The following is a 14,829-nucleotide window of genomic DNA, read 5'->3' on the forward strand; positions in this document are numbered from 1 at the left end:
AAAACAAATGGACTAAATGGAAGAGAAGCAACAAGAGTTACTGTGTGCTTCCAACATGCGGGATGCCCCAAGAGCCTCGCCTTTATTCCTTGGGGTCCGCAGAGAGCCAGATCCTCTCCCCGTCTCTCTTCTACAGCTGAGGGCATGGAGCCCACAGAGCTTAGGTGTGTGACCAGAACGTAAAGTCAGAGCCCACGCTCTTAGCCACCACATATCTAAAAAGCAGAGTCCAGAAAGGCCCAGGGCACAGGTTGAAAATACTGAATGAGGGCTCAGAAGGAGGTAAGGGATCAAATCTACTGCACATAGGTGCCAACATCAGCTGGATACAGAACCATGTTAAGATACTCAGAGCTTGCGGCAGCCCCGGTGGCTCAGTGGTTTAGCGCCGCCTTTGGCCCAGGGCGTGATCCTGGAGACCTGGGATCGAGTCCCGCGTCGGGCTCCCTGCATGGAGCCTGCTTCTCCCTCTGCCTCTGTCTCTCATGAATAAATAAATAAAATCTTAAAAAAAAAAAAAAAAGATACTCAGAGCTGGCACATGATCAGAAATCACGAGCAGGTTCTCCTATCCAGGCCAGGGTAGGAAGGGGCGAAAGATGGCTGCCACCTGCTGTTGGAACTCCAGTGACCTTCCCAGTCTTGCTCTACTCCTCCTCTCCTGCAGAAGGCTCCCCCATCTAGACTGAGAACACTACCGACATGCATTCACAGCCAGGGTGAAGAACTTAAAAAAAAAAAAAAAATTACAGCTTTAAGGAGCAGCCTCTTTGGCTCAGCCTCAACGCTCCCAATAACACAGGTATTTAGGAAACACTATTTATGGCAAGTCACTGAAATGGGGTGGGGCCAGCTGATACCTATTTACTTGGCATCAATGACCTGCAGCCCGCCCAGTGTCCTGTGCAAGTGTAGCCTCCAACAGGATGCGTCTGATTTTGCCAGGTGAAAAACACAGGGATTCCCTTCTAAATCTGACTTCAGCAGACTCAAGGCCTGTTGTTCTTTCTAAAACATGTGTTACCAATGGATAAAGAACCCTAGGGTTTGGCCAAAGTGACCACCATGACTGGATTACTTGGATCTTCCTCTTGGGATGACTGACGTGCTCAAGTTCATGTATCATGAAAGAAAATTCTGAAACAAGACAGAGAATTCTGAAACAATTTACTGGCTGTTTCGTTCTCTACCAACTCATAGAACCCCATGTTTCATGATGAATATGCATTCTATCTTCGAGGATACAACAATTTTATTTTCGGTGTTAGCCCACTTGAGGTCATTAGATCTTCCTGGGAAAATTAAGTTCTTAACAATTAATAAGCCTAACAAGGGATGTCTGGAAAATCTAGAAATTTCTAGAAAATTTTACAAAGTCACCCTGAGGCTAGAATTGACTGACTAGCAAGTCACTCATAGTAAGACTTGTAGAACTAGTGTTTTGTTGTCAAGGTCACCCTACCTGGTCTCTCCTTTTTTTTTTTTTTACCTGGTCTCTCCTAATACAAGCTCCCAAAGCCCCCGCCCTTGCAGACGATACTGCATCAGGCTGAGAGGTAGAAAGCAGCATGGCAAACACAGTGGGTCCTTTTTCTTTTCACCCTCGAAGAAGAGCAGGAGGTATCCGAGCTCCTAGTGGCTGGCTTTAGTCTTTCCTGACAAATGGCACCCATTAAGGTCACACTGCCCTAGACAAAGTGCCACTCTGCTTACTACTGTTTTACTAGAAAGAAATGTCCTTGATCAAGTGAAATTTATATGCTTGAAGCAAACAGATTTATGAGATGTTTGATAAGGTGAGCCTGTTGTCTTCTTCCTTTATTTCTTTACAACATCCCTTTGCAGTACGGCTGGACTTCACGGTAAACTAAGATATGAAACAGCTCTCATCAAGTGATGGACCTGCTTTATGCAATGAGGCAAACTTAAATTTCAAAAAGAACGGAAGCCAAAAGCCAACCATTTTAGAAAATTAGATAGTAAATAAAGCAAGCGGTTTTACTTTCTTCTTATGTAATATATCATATACAGAGGATTATAAGTTTAAACTTTTACCACTAAAAGGAGGAAAGAATAGGATATTTGAAAATAGAGCACTACAAATCACGGTAAACTGCTACACACTCATGGATTTGAGTAATAAGAGTGAATGCACATTATTATTATATAATTAAGCTCTCACTGATGTTGCCTCTCAGTATCAACCAATATTCACCTCAAGGACTAGCAGGGTATAAAGAGATGGTTTAAATATAAAAAACACCTTAACTCTGTATGAGTTAAGATTTCATCTTCAACATACGGATACAAATCCGTTTGCTGACACAGTATTAACCTAGCGAGCCCTTACTTGGTGTTTACTACATGGATGCTTTTCCATATGCTAAGTCCTCACAACCACCATAAGAGGTAAATACTATTAATGCCATCACAGGTTTACAGAGAGGGAACCTGAGGCACAAGGGGGTTAAGTAGCTTGCTCCTAGTCACAGAGCCAGTAAGTACAGAATGGGGATTTGAATCCAGGTAACTTGGCTCTAGTGTTGCACATCCTTTAATCATCACAGCAGTTGTTCTCAAGTTCACCCTGTGTTGGAGTCACCTGGAAGGCCTGTTAGCACAAAGAGCTTCTGGGGTGGGGCCTGAGAATTTGCATTTCTAAGGTACCCAGGTGATGCTGCTGCTGCTGGCCTGGGCACCACACTGTGAGAGTCTGACCTACAGCAGAGTCCTGCTCCTTTAAATATGACTAGTATCATCCTCATCTGGTTTTTAGACTTAAGGTTCAAAGCTAAGTGCTCTCAAGATTTCTTGCTCCTCTCCCTAAAACAGTACAAAGCAAACAAACGTAGAACACTCCGCAAGTAAATGTTTGATTGTCTTATGCATTGGCCCTACCCTCAGGGAGTTATCAAGTTAGACTAATCATCAGAATCACAAATAAGATCAAGTCCAAAGTAGCAGTATTATTAGAAATTCTGCTTCTCTGTGTCCAAGGCAGAGAGGGAGGGTGGAGGGTGGAAAGCAGATTATTTTTTACGAATTCAATGGCAACCTAACCTGACCTCCTTGGCCACAGAAACAAAACAATGTCCTCCTTCACGGGGATATACACTCCAACACGCCCTAGTGATCAAGCACACATTGAATGAGACGTCCTGCTACCTTTTAAACATGTGACGTGCAAATGTTATGTTTTCACCACCAGTCCTACATTTCCATATCCTGTATGATACAGGGAAACAAAACAAGAAAAAAGGTGTTCATTTGGGATTTATTTATTTTTTTTTTTCCATTTGGGATTTAAAAAAAAAAAAAAAGATGTCTCAAAAGATAATCTTAGCCTCCACCATAGCCGGCCTCCCACAAGGCTGGACATCCTGGAAAGAAGACGCATGTCTTCCTTCTGGGGCAATCTGTTTCTGGGGATGAACACTACAGAAGGCATAGTTTCCAGAAACAAAGACTGATCTTTTCTTTTCTTCTCTTCCATGTTTACCAAGTGTTAGGTAAACAGTCCCCAAATAACTGCTTCTCTTGCCCACTGCACCTGATTCTCCCTTTCTCTCAAATGGAGCATTCTTTTGAGTGTACGTACCTCTTTATGATAACCTTAATTCCTCCCTGTAATATGCTCTTCTACACCACGGCTCTGCAAAGAACAGAACTTAGATAGGCTAAGGAATAAGGTTTGGTTGAATTTTTTGTTTTGATTTCAGGTGGATCACTCTAGGTATAATAGGACTTGACTAAAAAGACAAAACTAGTTACATAACCTGAGGTGTTGTATTATCCCCTTTTCGGGGGCAAAGCAACAAATACTGAAAAGCTCATTGCTTGCCTGAGGCCCACACTGAGTGTGCCAGAGATTATCAAATAAGCAAGTAAGATTTCAGGAGTCCCTGAGGATCACACTTGTGAAAGCCAGACACAGAAAGAGAAACAGGTGTGGCTGGGCACAGCGATAAAAGGCTTTGATTTCGCTCTGCCCCAACCACAATAAGGTTCTCCCATCCTCGCTTTCTCAAATTTGCCCTTCTCTTAAAAAAAAAAAAAGTCTCAGGTATCTCACTTATACCTCAGTTGAAGATAAAGGTTCATGTCACTTCACTTTGGCCAGCAGCACTGAAAATCCAGTAGCACTCTAGAGCAATCGATCTGTAAGAAATGCTCTTCTAAGGAAATTACTCTCCCAGATCTTGGAACTGGACTGACTGCCCGGTTCAGGTCTTTTTTCCCAAACTACACTATTTGGTTAATGAATCACACATATCAACATTTGTGGGGATTCATTACAAAGATTTCAAAATAAAAATAATAAAAATATTATGTTTCAGAGACATATGCTTCTGGTTATGATGTATCAAACTAACACTCCCACTGAGGACAAGTGAAAAAATAAACTTGTTTGTAGTCATCTTAAAGCAACTAAGACAGTCAACACTTGATGGGTCAAGATCACAGGGAGAAGAAAAATACATGGAGGTGAGCCCTACATTTGTATTGTTTTTGTGTTGCCTTTTCATTTCAGTAGATTTGATCATTCCTGGCATGATGCATGGGTATCAAACAGAAAGGAGCAGAAGCCTACGGCTTGGAGCAACATCACTGGCAGGGACAAAAACTGGAGCTTTGGGAAGTTTGGACCTGGAGGGCTAAGGTCCCAGGGGAAAGGGGCTGCATAAAAGTGAGCTCATACAAGTTTGGTTTCACCTCCTATAGAACTTTGGCTCTTCAAGTCCTGGCTGCCTTCAACTCCAACATTTCCATTTGAGAGATCTGCCAAATATGAGGCTGTGAATGCGTGGAGTAGGAAGCTGAGAAAACAAGCAGATAGAAACTGCTTAAAGGACAAAAAGCTAAGCAGAGTTTTTGGCAGTTTCTCAATGCTGGAAGTTAAAAATTAGAGTGCAGAGGCCACCAAGGAAGAGGAGCTCTGGTAAACATCCTAGACCTTCAGCTGAGACCCCTAGAGGGCTAAACTCTAGGAGAAAGGGAAAAACCAGAAACAGATCATTCTTAACACATCCTTAACTACCCTTAAATACCTGAAAAGAATGAGAGATCACCCTGTATTTTGTGTGCCTCCTAGAAGACAATGAAATCTACTCTAGAAAGAGATAACAGCATTTATAAATATTTTCCATAGATAATGGCCAGAACTGAATTAAAAAAATGATCAGTCATGCCAAGAAATAAAGTCAAATGAGGAAAAATCAAGGGAACAAATAGATAATGGGAACAGACCCACAGGTGATCCTGAATAATAGAGTTATCAGATATGATCTCTGAATCTAGCTTTATGTAAAAAGGATAATAAATCACAAGTTAGGCTTGTTCCATGAATGCGAGGTTGGTTTAACAATTGGAAATAATTTAATGTAGTATATCACATTAACACTTAGGGGAAAAGATCAGAAATTTTTTAATATAAAATTCCACACCAATTTCTAATATTAAAAAACTTAACTAGAAATAGAGAACTTCTTTATTATAATAAAGAATACCTATAAAAATATTATATATATATATATTACATGCAAATTCATTCAAGGATTTCTAATCTGAGACAGAAATCTGACTCAAATTCAAAATTGTACTGCATGTCCAGTCAGTACAATAAAACAAGAAAAATGGAGAAAAAAATGTAAGAATTACAAAAGAAGAAATAAAACTGATATTTATAGATGACATGATTATATTTATAGAAATTCCAAAATTTTGCACAAAAAATTATTAGAATGACGGTGAATTTGCAAGGTTGCTGGATATAAGATCAATATACAAAAATCAATTGTATTTCTTTGTGAGCAGAAACAATTAGACACTGATGTTTTTAAAAGCTAATAATATTATTTACAATAGCATAAAAATCGTCAAAACCGGGAATATTCTAATGATCTATAAATCAGAATCATCTAATAAGAATATTTAAGACACAAAAAAATCATAAAATATTACTAAGAAAAGTGAAAGAAAGCCTAGGCAAATACCACATTCTTAGATTGGAACATTCAATATTAGTAAGAGTCAATTCTTCCAAAATTGATCTCTAGATTTAATGGAATTCCAATTAGAATTGGAATTTCCAGCAAGTTTCTTTATAGAAATTAAAATGCTGATTTTACAATTTATGTGGGAATGCAAAAGGCCATAACTAGCTAACAGAGTCTCAAAATTTAAAGAATCTATATACAGTTATCAAGCCTTCTTATGAAACTAAGAAAACGAAGAGTATAGATTGGTGCAAGAAAAAGACAACCAATGGAACAGAATAAAGGTCTTAGAACCAGACTCACACATACATGGTCACCTGATTTATAACAAAGATGCTACTGAAGTGCATGGAAAAAGAATATTATTTCCAATAAATGATACTAGGGCAATTATTTATTTCTATTCTTACACAACTAGGCTATCTAATCTACTTTACTAGTTCATTTAGAATCTCAAATATCTACTACTCCAGCTAGCTCATTATGCTGAGCTAAAAACTTTCATATTTCACTGCCTCTTGGGCATCCACTCATGTCTCAAACATGTCCAAACCTGAACTCATCCTCATTGCCCTTCCCTCACTTATTCCTGTGTTCTCTATCTCTGTGAATGGTTCAGAGGAGCATTATCCAACTAAAAATTCTGGAAAAATGTGTTTTTGCCCTCTAACAGTGATTTTCTCTCTTGAAACAATTACATTCTATCTGTAAAATATGTAAATGGCGAACTTGGTGAAAAATTTAGTTTAAGCAATAATTCTGTCTGGGATTATTCCCAGGGACTGTACTAGCACAGCATCTGGGTGGCCTAAGGAAATCTTTCTCAGTTTCAAAATCCATTTCTAATGCTCAGTTCTCTTGATTCAAACATTCATTTTTCACACCCTAAGCCTAATGAAGTTAGGATGAAACATGAACTAAAAGAAAAAAAAAATACAAAGAAGAAAGAAAAAACTTTGCCTGTTTGGAAACAGAGGAGTAGGTTGTGATATTGCTTACACCAGGACACACTGAATTTTAAATTTTGGAATTAATTCTTCCTCTACATGTCTTCCAAAGACTGCAGCATGATAGAACACAGAAAAGTTATATGCACAGAAGACAGACTATCACTTCCAGCAATGTAATTTCTGAAACATAGTAGTATATGGGATTTCAAAGCTAGCAGAAACAAGTGGGCAAATTCAAGTACAAAATAGGGCCATCATAAAAACAAAACAAAACAAAACAAAAACCCAAAATAGGGCCATCTTTCAGACACTGAAAACATTTCTGGCTGGCTTTCAAGAGATGCTATTTGACTTTAACTTCTAATTATATGAAATTCAATTAAGAACCGTAAAAGAATGTCTTTAACCAAATAAGTGTAGATGAAAATGATATTTTTGAAAGGCCCCAAAACTGCACTATTAATCTACAGGTGCTATAAAATTAACGATCCAGTGCCTAGGTGGCTTGATCATTTTAAACATCTGCCTTCAGCTCAGGTTATGATCCCAGGGTCACACTCTCTGCCTTGTGTGGAGTCTGCTTCTCCCTCTGCCTCTGCCCGTCTCCTTGTTCATGCTCTCTCTCAAATAAATATTTAAAAAAATATATAATTAAAGATCATGAGTACACTTTCTGAAAAGCAACAGACTACAACCACAAATATAGAAGGTCAAAGGTATTCAGAGCAGCCTTTACACTACAAGCATGAAGACAGCTTAGTGTGTATGAGATGTGGGAGAATGAGGTAAAGTCAATGGACTTTATAGGTAACACTCAGAATAAGTACAAATACTTTTGTATAGAATTATTCTAGTCTTTTTTCTTCTCCATACCTTTCCCCTAGAAAAGCTGCTAACAGTTTTATGGTTTCTCAGTAGGTCAACAAACATTTCTGAAGAAAAGCCTGGAAAGTCAAAGAACCAGGGTCTGAACTCTAGCAGACACATCTGCACCCCCAACAGAGCCATCTCACTGAACACCCACACAGAAACATCTTTAGGATGTTTGCATCAAAGCTAACCAGATGGAGACGAAGGGCATGCCCTAAGGGGATTGCTTACCTCTTTCTGGCACTTCACCTTTATCTTGGGACTGTCCCTTTGTCATCAGGGTGACTTGGGAAACAGCAGACAACAATGCAGGCCTAATTTGGACTTGGCAAAATTCTTATGTGCCACGTTTCATTCTCTAAAAGGTAACATGCCTGCCCTGCTTATCTGATGGGGGTCAGTGGTTAAATCCTAGTGAGGGAATATGTGAAAAGGCTCTTTCCAAATTCTAAGTGCTATGCAAATGCCAATTTTTACCAGCGTCATCATAAAAACATAATGATTTATAACACCAGATATTAACACCCTTTGCTGCTCTGATTTTACTGTATGTGCTGTTGGGTTGCTGATCCAATTCTGCTCTATGGGTTGCTCCAGATCTTTTTAGGACTTAGATTCTATCTCAAAGCTTATTCTCAGGTATTGAATAAAGTATCAAATGTTTCCCTGTTCTTACTCAAAGCACCATCTATTCAAGTAGTCACTTTTTTGAACTTACCTGTTCCAGTGATTTCTTATCAGTAAGAGGAATATGTTTCTGCACAATTCATAGCAATGGCCTATCTTCCAAGAATCTTTTCTGACCCTCCCCTGGGTTAGGCTTCTTAGCTGCCTTTTATATCAAGAGGCCCAACACATAACTTCTTTTGCCTTAGCTGGAGGTACAATTCAGCACTGAAAAACCTGCCTTTTTTGTAGTTTTCTTTTTCAAGGAGGCCAACTATTTTGCAAAACAAACATTTGTTAAATTAAGTGAATCCATCAAATACTACAAATTTCACTTACACACAGATTAGACAAATAAGTTTCTTCACAAGCTTGGCGGATCATTTTTAGCCAGGAAACCCCAAGACGGTACAGATGGGGAGATCAAACCTTCCCCAGAAGGAGCCCTGCAGTTAAATCTGGAGGCCTCTGGAAGAACATCAGGAGACAGCAGGAGACCTGGGCTCCTAGCCCACCGATAAGAAAAGAAAATCTCCTGTTGGTCAACCTGAAGCCTTTCAAAAGCATGAGAATTTCCTAATTCTCCCATATATCCCCTTTCCTATGCACAAAAGTTAAACACATCCGATCGCCAAATACTCCCATCCTAGAAGGCAGAGAAATTACAACTCTGCTTTGACAGAGTCATCAAAGGTTGGGACTGTTTGGGATTTTGTTTTCCAAACTCACTGCTGGCCCGGAGAAAGTATGACACCACCATCTTAAGCACAAGGCAGCTGTTCGTTTTTGGCTGGAGTTCAATATAAACCTTACAAATGGTCTGCTAGCTCTATTTTTTAAATAATAATAATTTTGAAAAATCCCATAGTTACACAAAAATCCCAATCTAGTGTTTTCACTATAAAGCCTTTCCTGCAGAACAGAGAAAACCATGGATTCCAAACAAATGTCTGAGCCAAGAAGGTACTGGTAGGTTACTTCTGCCAGATAAATGCAGTGAACATATAATTAGGCAGACTGACAATCAATGGCTTAAAGCAGGCCCAAAGAATCACCACTGAGTATCAATTCTTTCTGAAATATCAAAAGACAAAAATCTACCAACAAATAATTTGTTATTTCAAAAGAGGCCCTTGACAGTTAAGTCACTGATGATACTTTTATTTAGGGGTGAAAATCAGACATCAGAAAACCTTGCCTTCATTCTGAAATTCTAGTCTGTTATAGATACCAATGTGGCTGTATTTTACTTATAACTATCCCAACAAAGAACTCACATACAATGCTCAGTGCGTATATTCAACACCACAATGTGCCCCCAAAGCCTGGCACATGTTTTCCCTTTCCTGTTTCCCTCAGGACACACTCGAATATGCACAAGGGCCACATGTTGGTAGTGCTTTCAAAATAAACCTTTTATGGGGCCAGTTTACATTCATTATTATTTTAGTGTGTGTATTTGTGGCAGAGCCACACATAGATCCGTAAGTCCAGGAGAAACTGAAGTCATTCCTAAACCTTTGGACGTTCTTGGGAAGTCAACAGATTTCCAAGCCCAAAAGCAAGAATCTTGACTTGGTGTGTGAAACCAAAGCTGGCAAATCCCTTACAGAGATTGTAAATGTGGGGTTCCCTCCATCTCTGTACTCTCTCCCTTTGTTGTCTGCCTATTTACCGTATAATTGCCAGGCTGTCCCATCATATGCTGTGTTCTCCATCCTGGGCACTACGTATGCAGCGGTGCTGACCTTTGCATCAGGCCCACCAATTCTCAAGAACTAACTGATTGACCCCCAAATACTAAGCACAAGTCAAGATCACTGGCTTGCTTTCTATGTGCTACAGGATTGGATCAGCTGCTGTAATATTTCTTCCCTTGGCCCTTCTAATCCTCCAGAAATCACTCCATGTTAGTTTTTCTTTATTGGTAGGCAGCCCCAGGAATATTAGCTGTTGAAATTCTTTCATAAAAATGGTCTAGCCTCATTTCAAAAAACAAGAATATTCCAGACATGGGGTGGGAGGGAGCAAATAGTCTATTGTTCCTTTGTATCCAAATGAGAAGAGATACATTCGAGATACACACCCATACACACACTCAAAGATAGCTCACATATATGTATTAGATGCAAACACACAGCTTTCCACTAACTTGAGTATCACTTATAAGCATCCTTACATGACTTTCATGTATGAATTGATTTTAGCCACCCTCACCCGTCGAACCACGGTGGGCAATGTTTTAACCCCAATAAGGCATATGTTCTCTGATCACAAAGGATGCTTAGTAAATACCGTCCATTGGCTTGCTTAGGAAAAGACAACTATTTGGAAAAAAAATCTTCTTGCTGGCTAAACACTACCATTCAGAATGCATTCCTCATCATGCTCGTGTGCTGCCCCTGAACTCCAAATCACCTTCCACAGACATACTCGGGGTTAGATGATGGCAGGGTGAGAAATGGGGGCCAGCCCCACCCGTATGGGTGCCTTGAGCCTTCATACCTGTGCTGATGCTCCTGCAAGACTTGATAAATGCTGATAAGAAAAGTTTGGTTTTTAAAACTCCCCACAACACAGTCCTTGTAGATTCGGAATTCTGCAGCCGTCACCGCCTCACCCTCAGGAATCTGGGATAAGTTGAACTTGAACTCTTTGTGGTGTCGCTGGCCAGGGGAGAACTCCTTCTCGTACTCCACTATAAGATTAAACAAGAGAGAGTGACAACTATTGTTACTTGACTAGGTGCCACAGGCTCACCTCAAGAAAGCTGCCCCGTTTTCATTCAGAAGTGGATCACCAGTTAGCAATGGCTTGGGAGCGGGATGTGTGGGTGGGTGGGTGGGTGAGTGGTCCCATGAACCAACAGTGGCTGGGCTGTCAGGCTGAGATTCAAATCCTTCATCTTACCCAAGGAGTAAGTAAAATTCTTAGATTTTATTTGGTTTCAATACTTTACATATTTGGTTGAAGTACGTTGCAGGAAAGCAAGTTATTTAAACTCTTGCCTTCGGGTTTCCTCACCTACAAAGGCATGAGTGAACTGGGCTTCCCGAGGAAGTTGTGAGAATGAAGAGAATGGCGAATAAAAACATCCCTGGTGATCCTGGTCCCGGTCACCCCCTCCCAGCCCCCTTTCTTTCCTGTTGCCTGGCCCCCTCAGGTTGGGTCACCTCCTGCCATCAACAGTTGGTACCACTGAGGGTAGGTGTGAGCTGACCTTTGGGAAGAGGGGTCCTAGGGTGGTAGGGGAGTGAGCAGCGCCTTTGGCCTCAACCTGAAGCTCAGCGGAAAGTTTCACTGGGGAGGGGGTGGTTAGGGTAAAGCTTCAGAAAAAATCCAGCTAGAACTCAAGAGCACTGCCCCACCTTCTCCCGGAGCAGAGGGGGAGCTGCAGGGCTCTGAGGCTAGGGCCCCTCCACTCAAGCTGCACACAGAACTCAGGTGTGAGGACACGGGTGTGGAAGCAAATTACCAACAGCATACCTTGCTATTTTCTCTAATGCTTTTTTTTTTTTTTTAAGATTTTTTGTTTATTTATTCATGAGAGACAGAGAGAGAGGCAGAGATACAGGCAGAGGGAGAAGCAGGCTCCTCACAGGGAGCCTGATGCGGGACTTCATCCCAGGACCCCGGGATCATGACCTGAGCCAAAGGCAGGCGCTCAACCCACTGAGCCACCCAGGTGCCCCTCTAATGCTTTTCTAAAAACTGGGGAAGAATGGAGTCTGGAATCTTTTTTTTTTTTTTTAATGAAATCTTTCCCCTGCATGAAGACAATCTATGGAAAACTTCAACCACTGATGATCACTCTTCAGAGTCAGCGAGTCAGCTTCCACTGAATCTATATAAAGTCCTCTGTGAGAGAAGTGGTATCGACCTCAGATGCTTCACTCCTAATCACTGTAAAAGAGAAAAAGGACTGCTCTGCTTCCCACCGTAAATCCTTGACTCTTTTCTCCAGGCACTGGAAACACTTCTGGCCTACTGTTCCTGTTAGGTGTTTTTTTTTTTTTTTTTTTTTTTTTTTTATGGCAAGTGCAGTGAAATCGCATGAGCAAATTACTCCTTTATGGCAGAGTTCTCCCCAGGGTTGTGGGTAAGGGGGGAAAAAAATCAAATTATTTGCCACCTCCAACTGCCCATTTTCTCCCACATGTGTTATTCTCCATGATCACCAGAGAAAAACTTCAGAGATTTAGCTTCTTTAACAAAAAGAAAGGAGAAAGAAAGAAAGAAAGAAAGAAAGAAAGAAAGAAAGAAAGAAAGAAAGACAGAAGAGAAAAAAATGTCAATGACTCTTTATAAGAACCTAAGGCCTCAATGGCATTTGCAGAAGCTAAGGAACTTTAAGCCATCTATAGGTAGGAGGTTTTAAATAAAGAATTTCTGAAACTGCCATAGGACTAAGCTAAAATCTTTTAGAGTCAAGTTATCTCTTTCTTTCCAGGGGAATGGAGTGGTAAAAAGAAAAAAAAAAAAAAGCTTTGGATTGTGTAAGAGAGCTTGATATAAATTTTAAAAAAATAAATAAATAAAAGGTCTAGCCAGAAAATAAAGCACGGTTCAGTCCCAAAAAGAGAACAGGTTTTCAAATTAGTGGCTAAGCATGAAAAGCAATCTTGTGGGTGAGTTCACTGAAGGACACCCATACATGAGGGTGTATCGCTTTTCCCTAAAACTGATCTGCCTTTTAAGTGTGATATGTTATCATCAGTGGTTAAAAAGTGAATCAAATCTGATTTCCCAAAGAGACTTTCTAAAAAACAGTCATGTAGCTTTTCTATAGGGCCCTCTGGGTGCTTAAATTTTAATATCAGTAAATAAAAATATATTGTTAAGATTCATTTGAAAGAATGCATAAGAATTCTTCAAAGAAGTCTTTCAATCACTAGTAGTATAAACAACAATTAGAAAGAAGAAATTAAAAAATTAAAATAAGTAAAAAGAAGAAATCATAAATCATGGATGTGACACAAGACATGAGATAGTAACTTAAGATATTTCAGTCATAAGGAGTCAAATTTCAATAAATCAGAAATGTGGTAGCCAGGTTTGCAGAAGTACATCATCCCCATAAACCATACCTCCCTGTATTCGTATAGGGTCCCTCTCCCCTAGAGTGGGTTTTGTTCTGACTTTCTCTGGACCAATAAAATGCAGCAACAGTGGTGCTGAGTGACTCCCAAGCTTTGAACCTCCTTCTGCTTCGGTTTTTTGGACTGCTTATCTAGGGGAAAAATCGTCACCATAGAAGACCTCCCACTACTCCGAACCTCCATGCTGTGAGGAAGCCCAAGCTAACCATGCAGAGAGGCTGTACGGTACATGAAGGGACAGATGGAGGGAGAGAGGGAAGCATCCAGTCAGCCTCCCACTACTTCACCTGAGGCACCACAGCTGTTCTACCGAGATGCCATCTCAGGTGCCCAAACCAGGGGAGACGTTGGAGGACTCCAACCCCAGCCAGCCTCTGACTGCAACTGCATGAGGCACCACGCTCAAGAATCACCCTCTAGAACCTGGGCATTTCCCAAGACTGTGGGAGACAACAGCACATTGCTTTACGCCACTCTCATTTGGGTGATGTGTTACACAGTCACAGGCAACTGACTGACACAAGAAGGAAAGGGAGGACAGGAGAGGACAAGAGAAAGAAGGGGAAGTCTGAACTTGCTAGGAGGGGGAGAAACCGCATGCAACTCTTAAGGATGTTGAGATGCTGGGAGGCAGTATGCATGACTGAGGAGGAGCCCTGGCAGGCGCCCACTGACAAATGTGAAAGATAAAGAACCTAAAAGAGAAAATACGAACATCGTTCAAAGCCTTCACTTTACTACAATACCAATTAGAACTCCTGGCCTTATGTGAGCATTTTCCCATTTCTCTACCGAGATAACATTATCTGGAAGCAGTCTGAACTGTCTTTTGCCTTTCTTTTGTCCTTCTCTGAGGAGGTTCAGGAATCTGAGCCTCCACTCCCCTATCTCGTTATAAGCACTCTCACTCAAAAACTTCACTCCACTGTCTTCGAAACCTCTCTTGAGGCCTCTTGGCTGGAAGCTGGACCACCTTCTTCCCACTCCCCACGATACTTCAGCTGTCAGCCACGGGAGTTCGCCTGGAACTCCTTTCCCCCAGTCTTCGATTTCTATAGTGAATTTATATAGTGTGTTCATGAGTGTCTGGGAGGGAAACAAGACATAAATGCAGTTAGATCCCTGCCTCCATGTGCATTTTGAAGACCTCAGTGGTAAAACTGTAATGTTTCCAGTGAACTCTGCATTCCCCGCCTTCAAGCTCTATGATTCTGGACTCTACAAATGTCAGAAAATCCAAAATATGGG

At 40.8% G+C, this 14,829-nt stretch overlaps 1 protein-coding gene across 1 annotated transcript in view; it reads right to left on the reverse strand.

Annotated features, from left to right (window-relative positions):
• Positions 1–14,829, reverse strand: part of BMP6 (bone morphogenetic protein 6) — a 147,850-nt gene that overhangs the window by 17,011 nt on the left and 116,010 nt on the right. The window contains exon 2 of the mRNA XM_041770447.1: positions 10,988–11,180. Coding sequence (XP_041626381.1) covers positions 10,988–11,180 — 193 coding nt within the window. The remainder of the gene's footprint in view (positions 1–10,987; positions 11,181–14,829) is intronic.

This window comes from Vulpes lagopus, chromosome 10, assembly GCF_018345385.1.
Source record: "Vulpes lagopus strain Blue_001 chromosome 10, ASM1834538v1, whole genome shotgun sequence".
Classification (NCBI taxonomy): Eukaryota; Metazoa; Chordata; class Mammalia; order Carnivora; family Canidae; genus Vulpes; species Vulpes lagopus.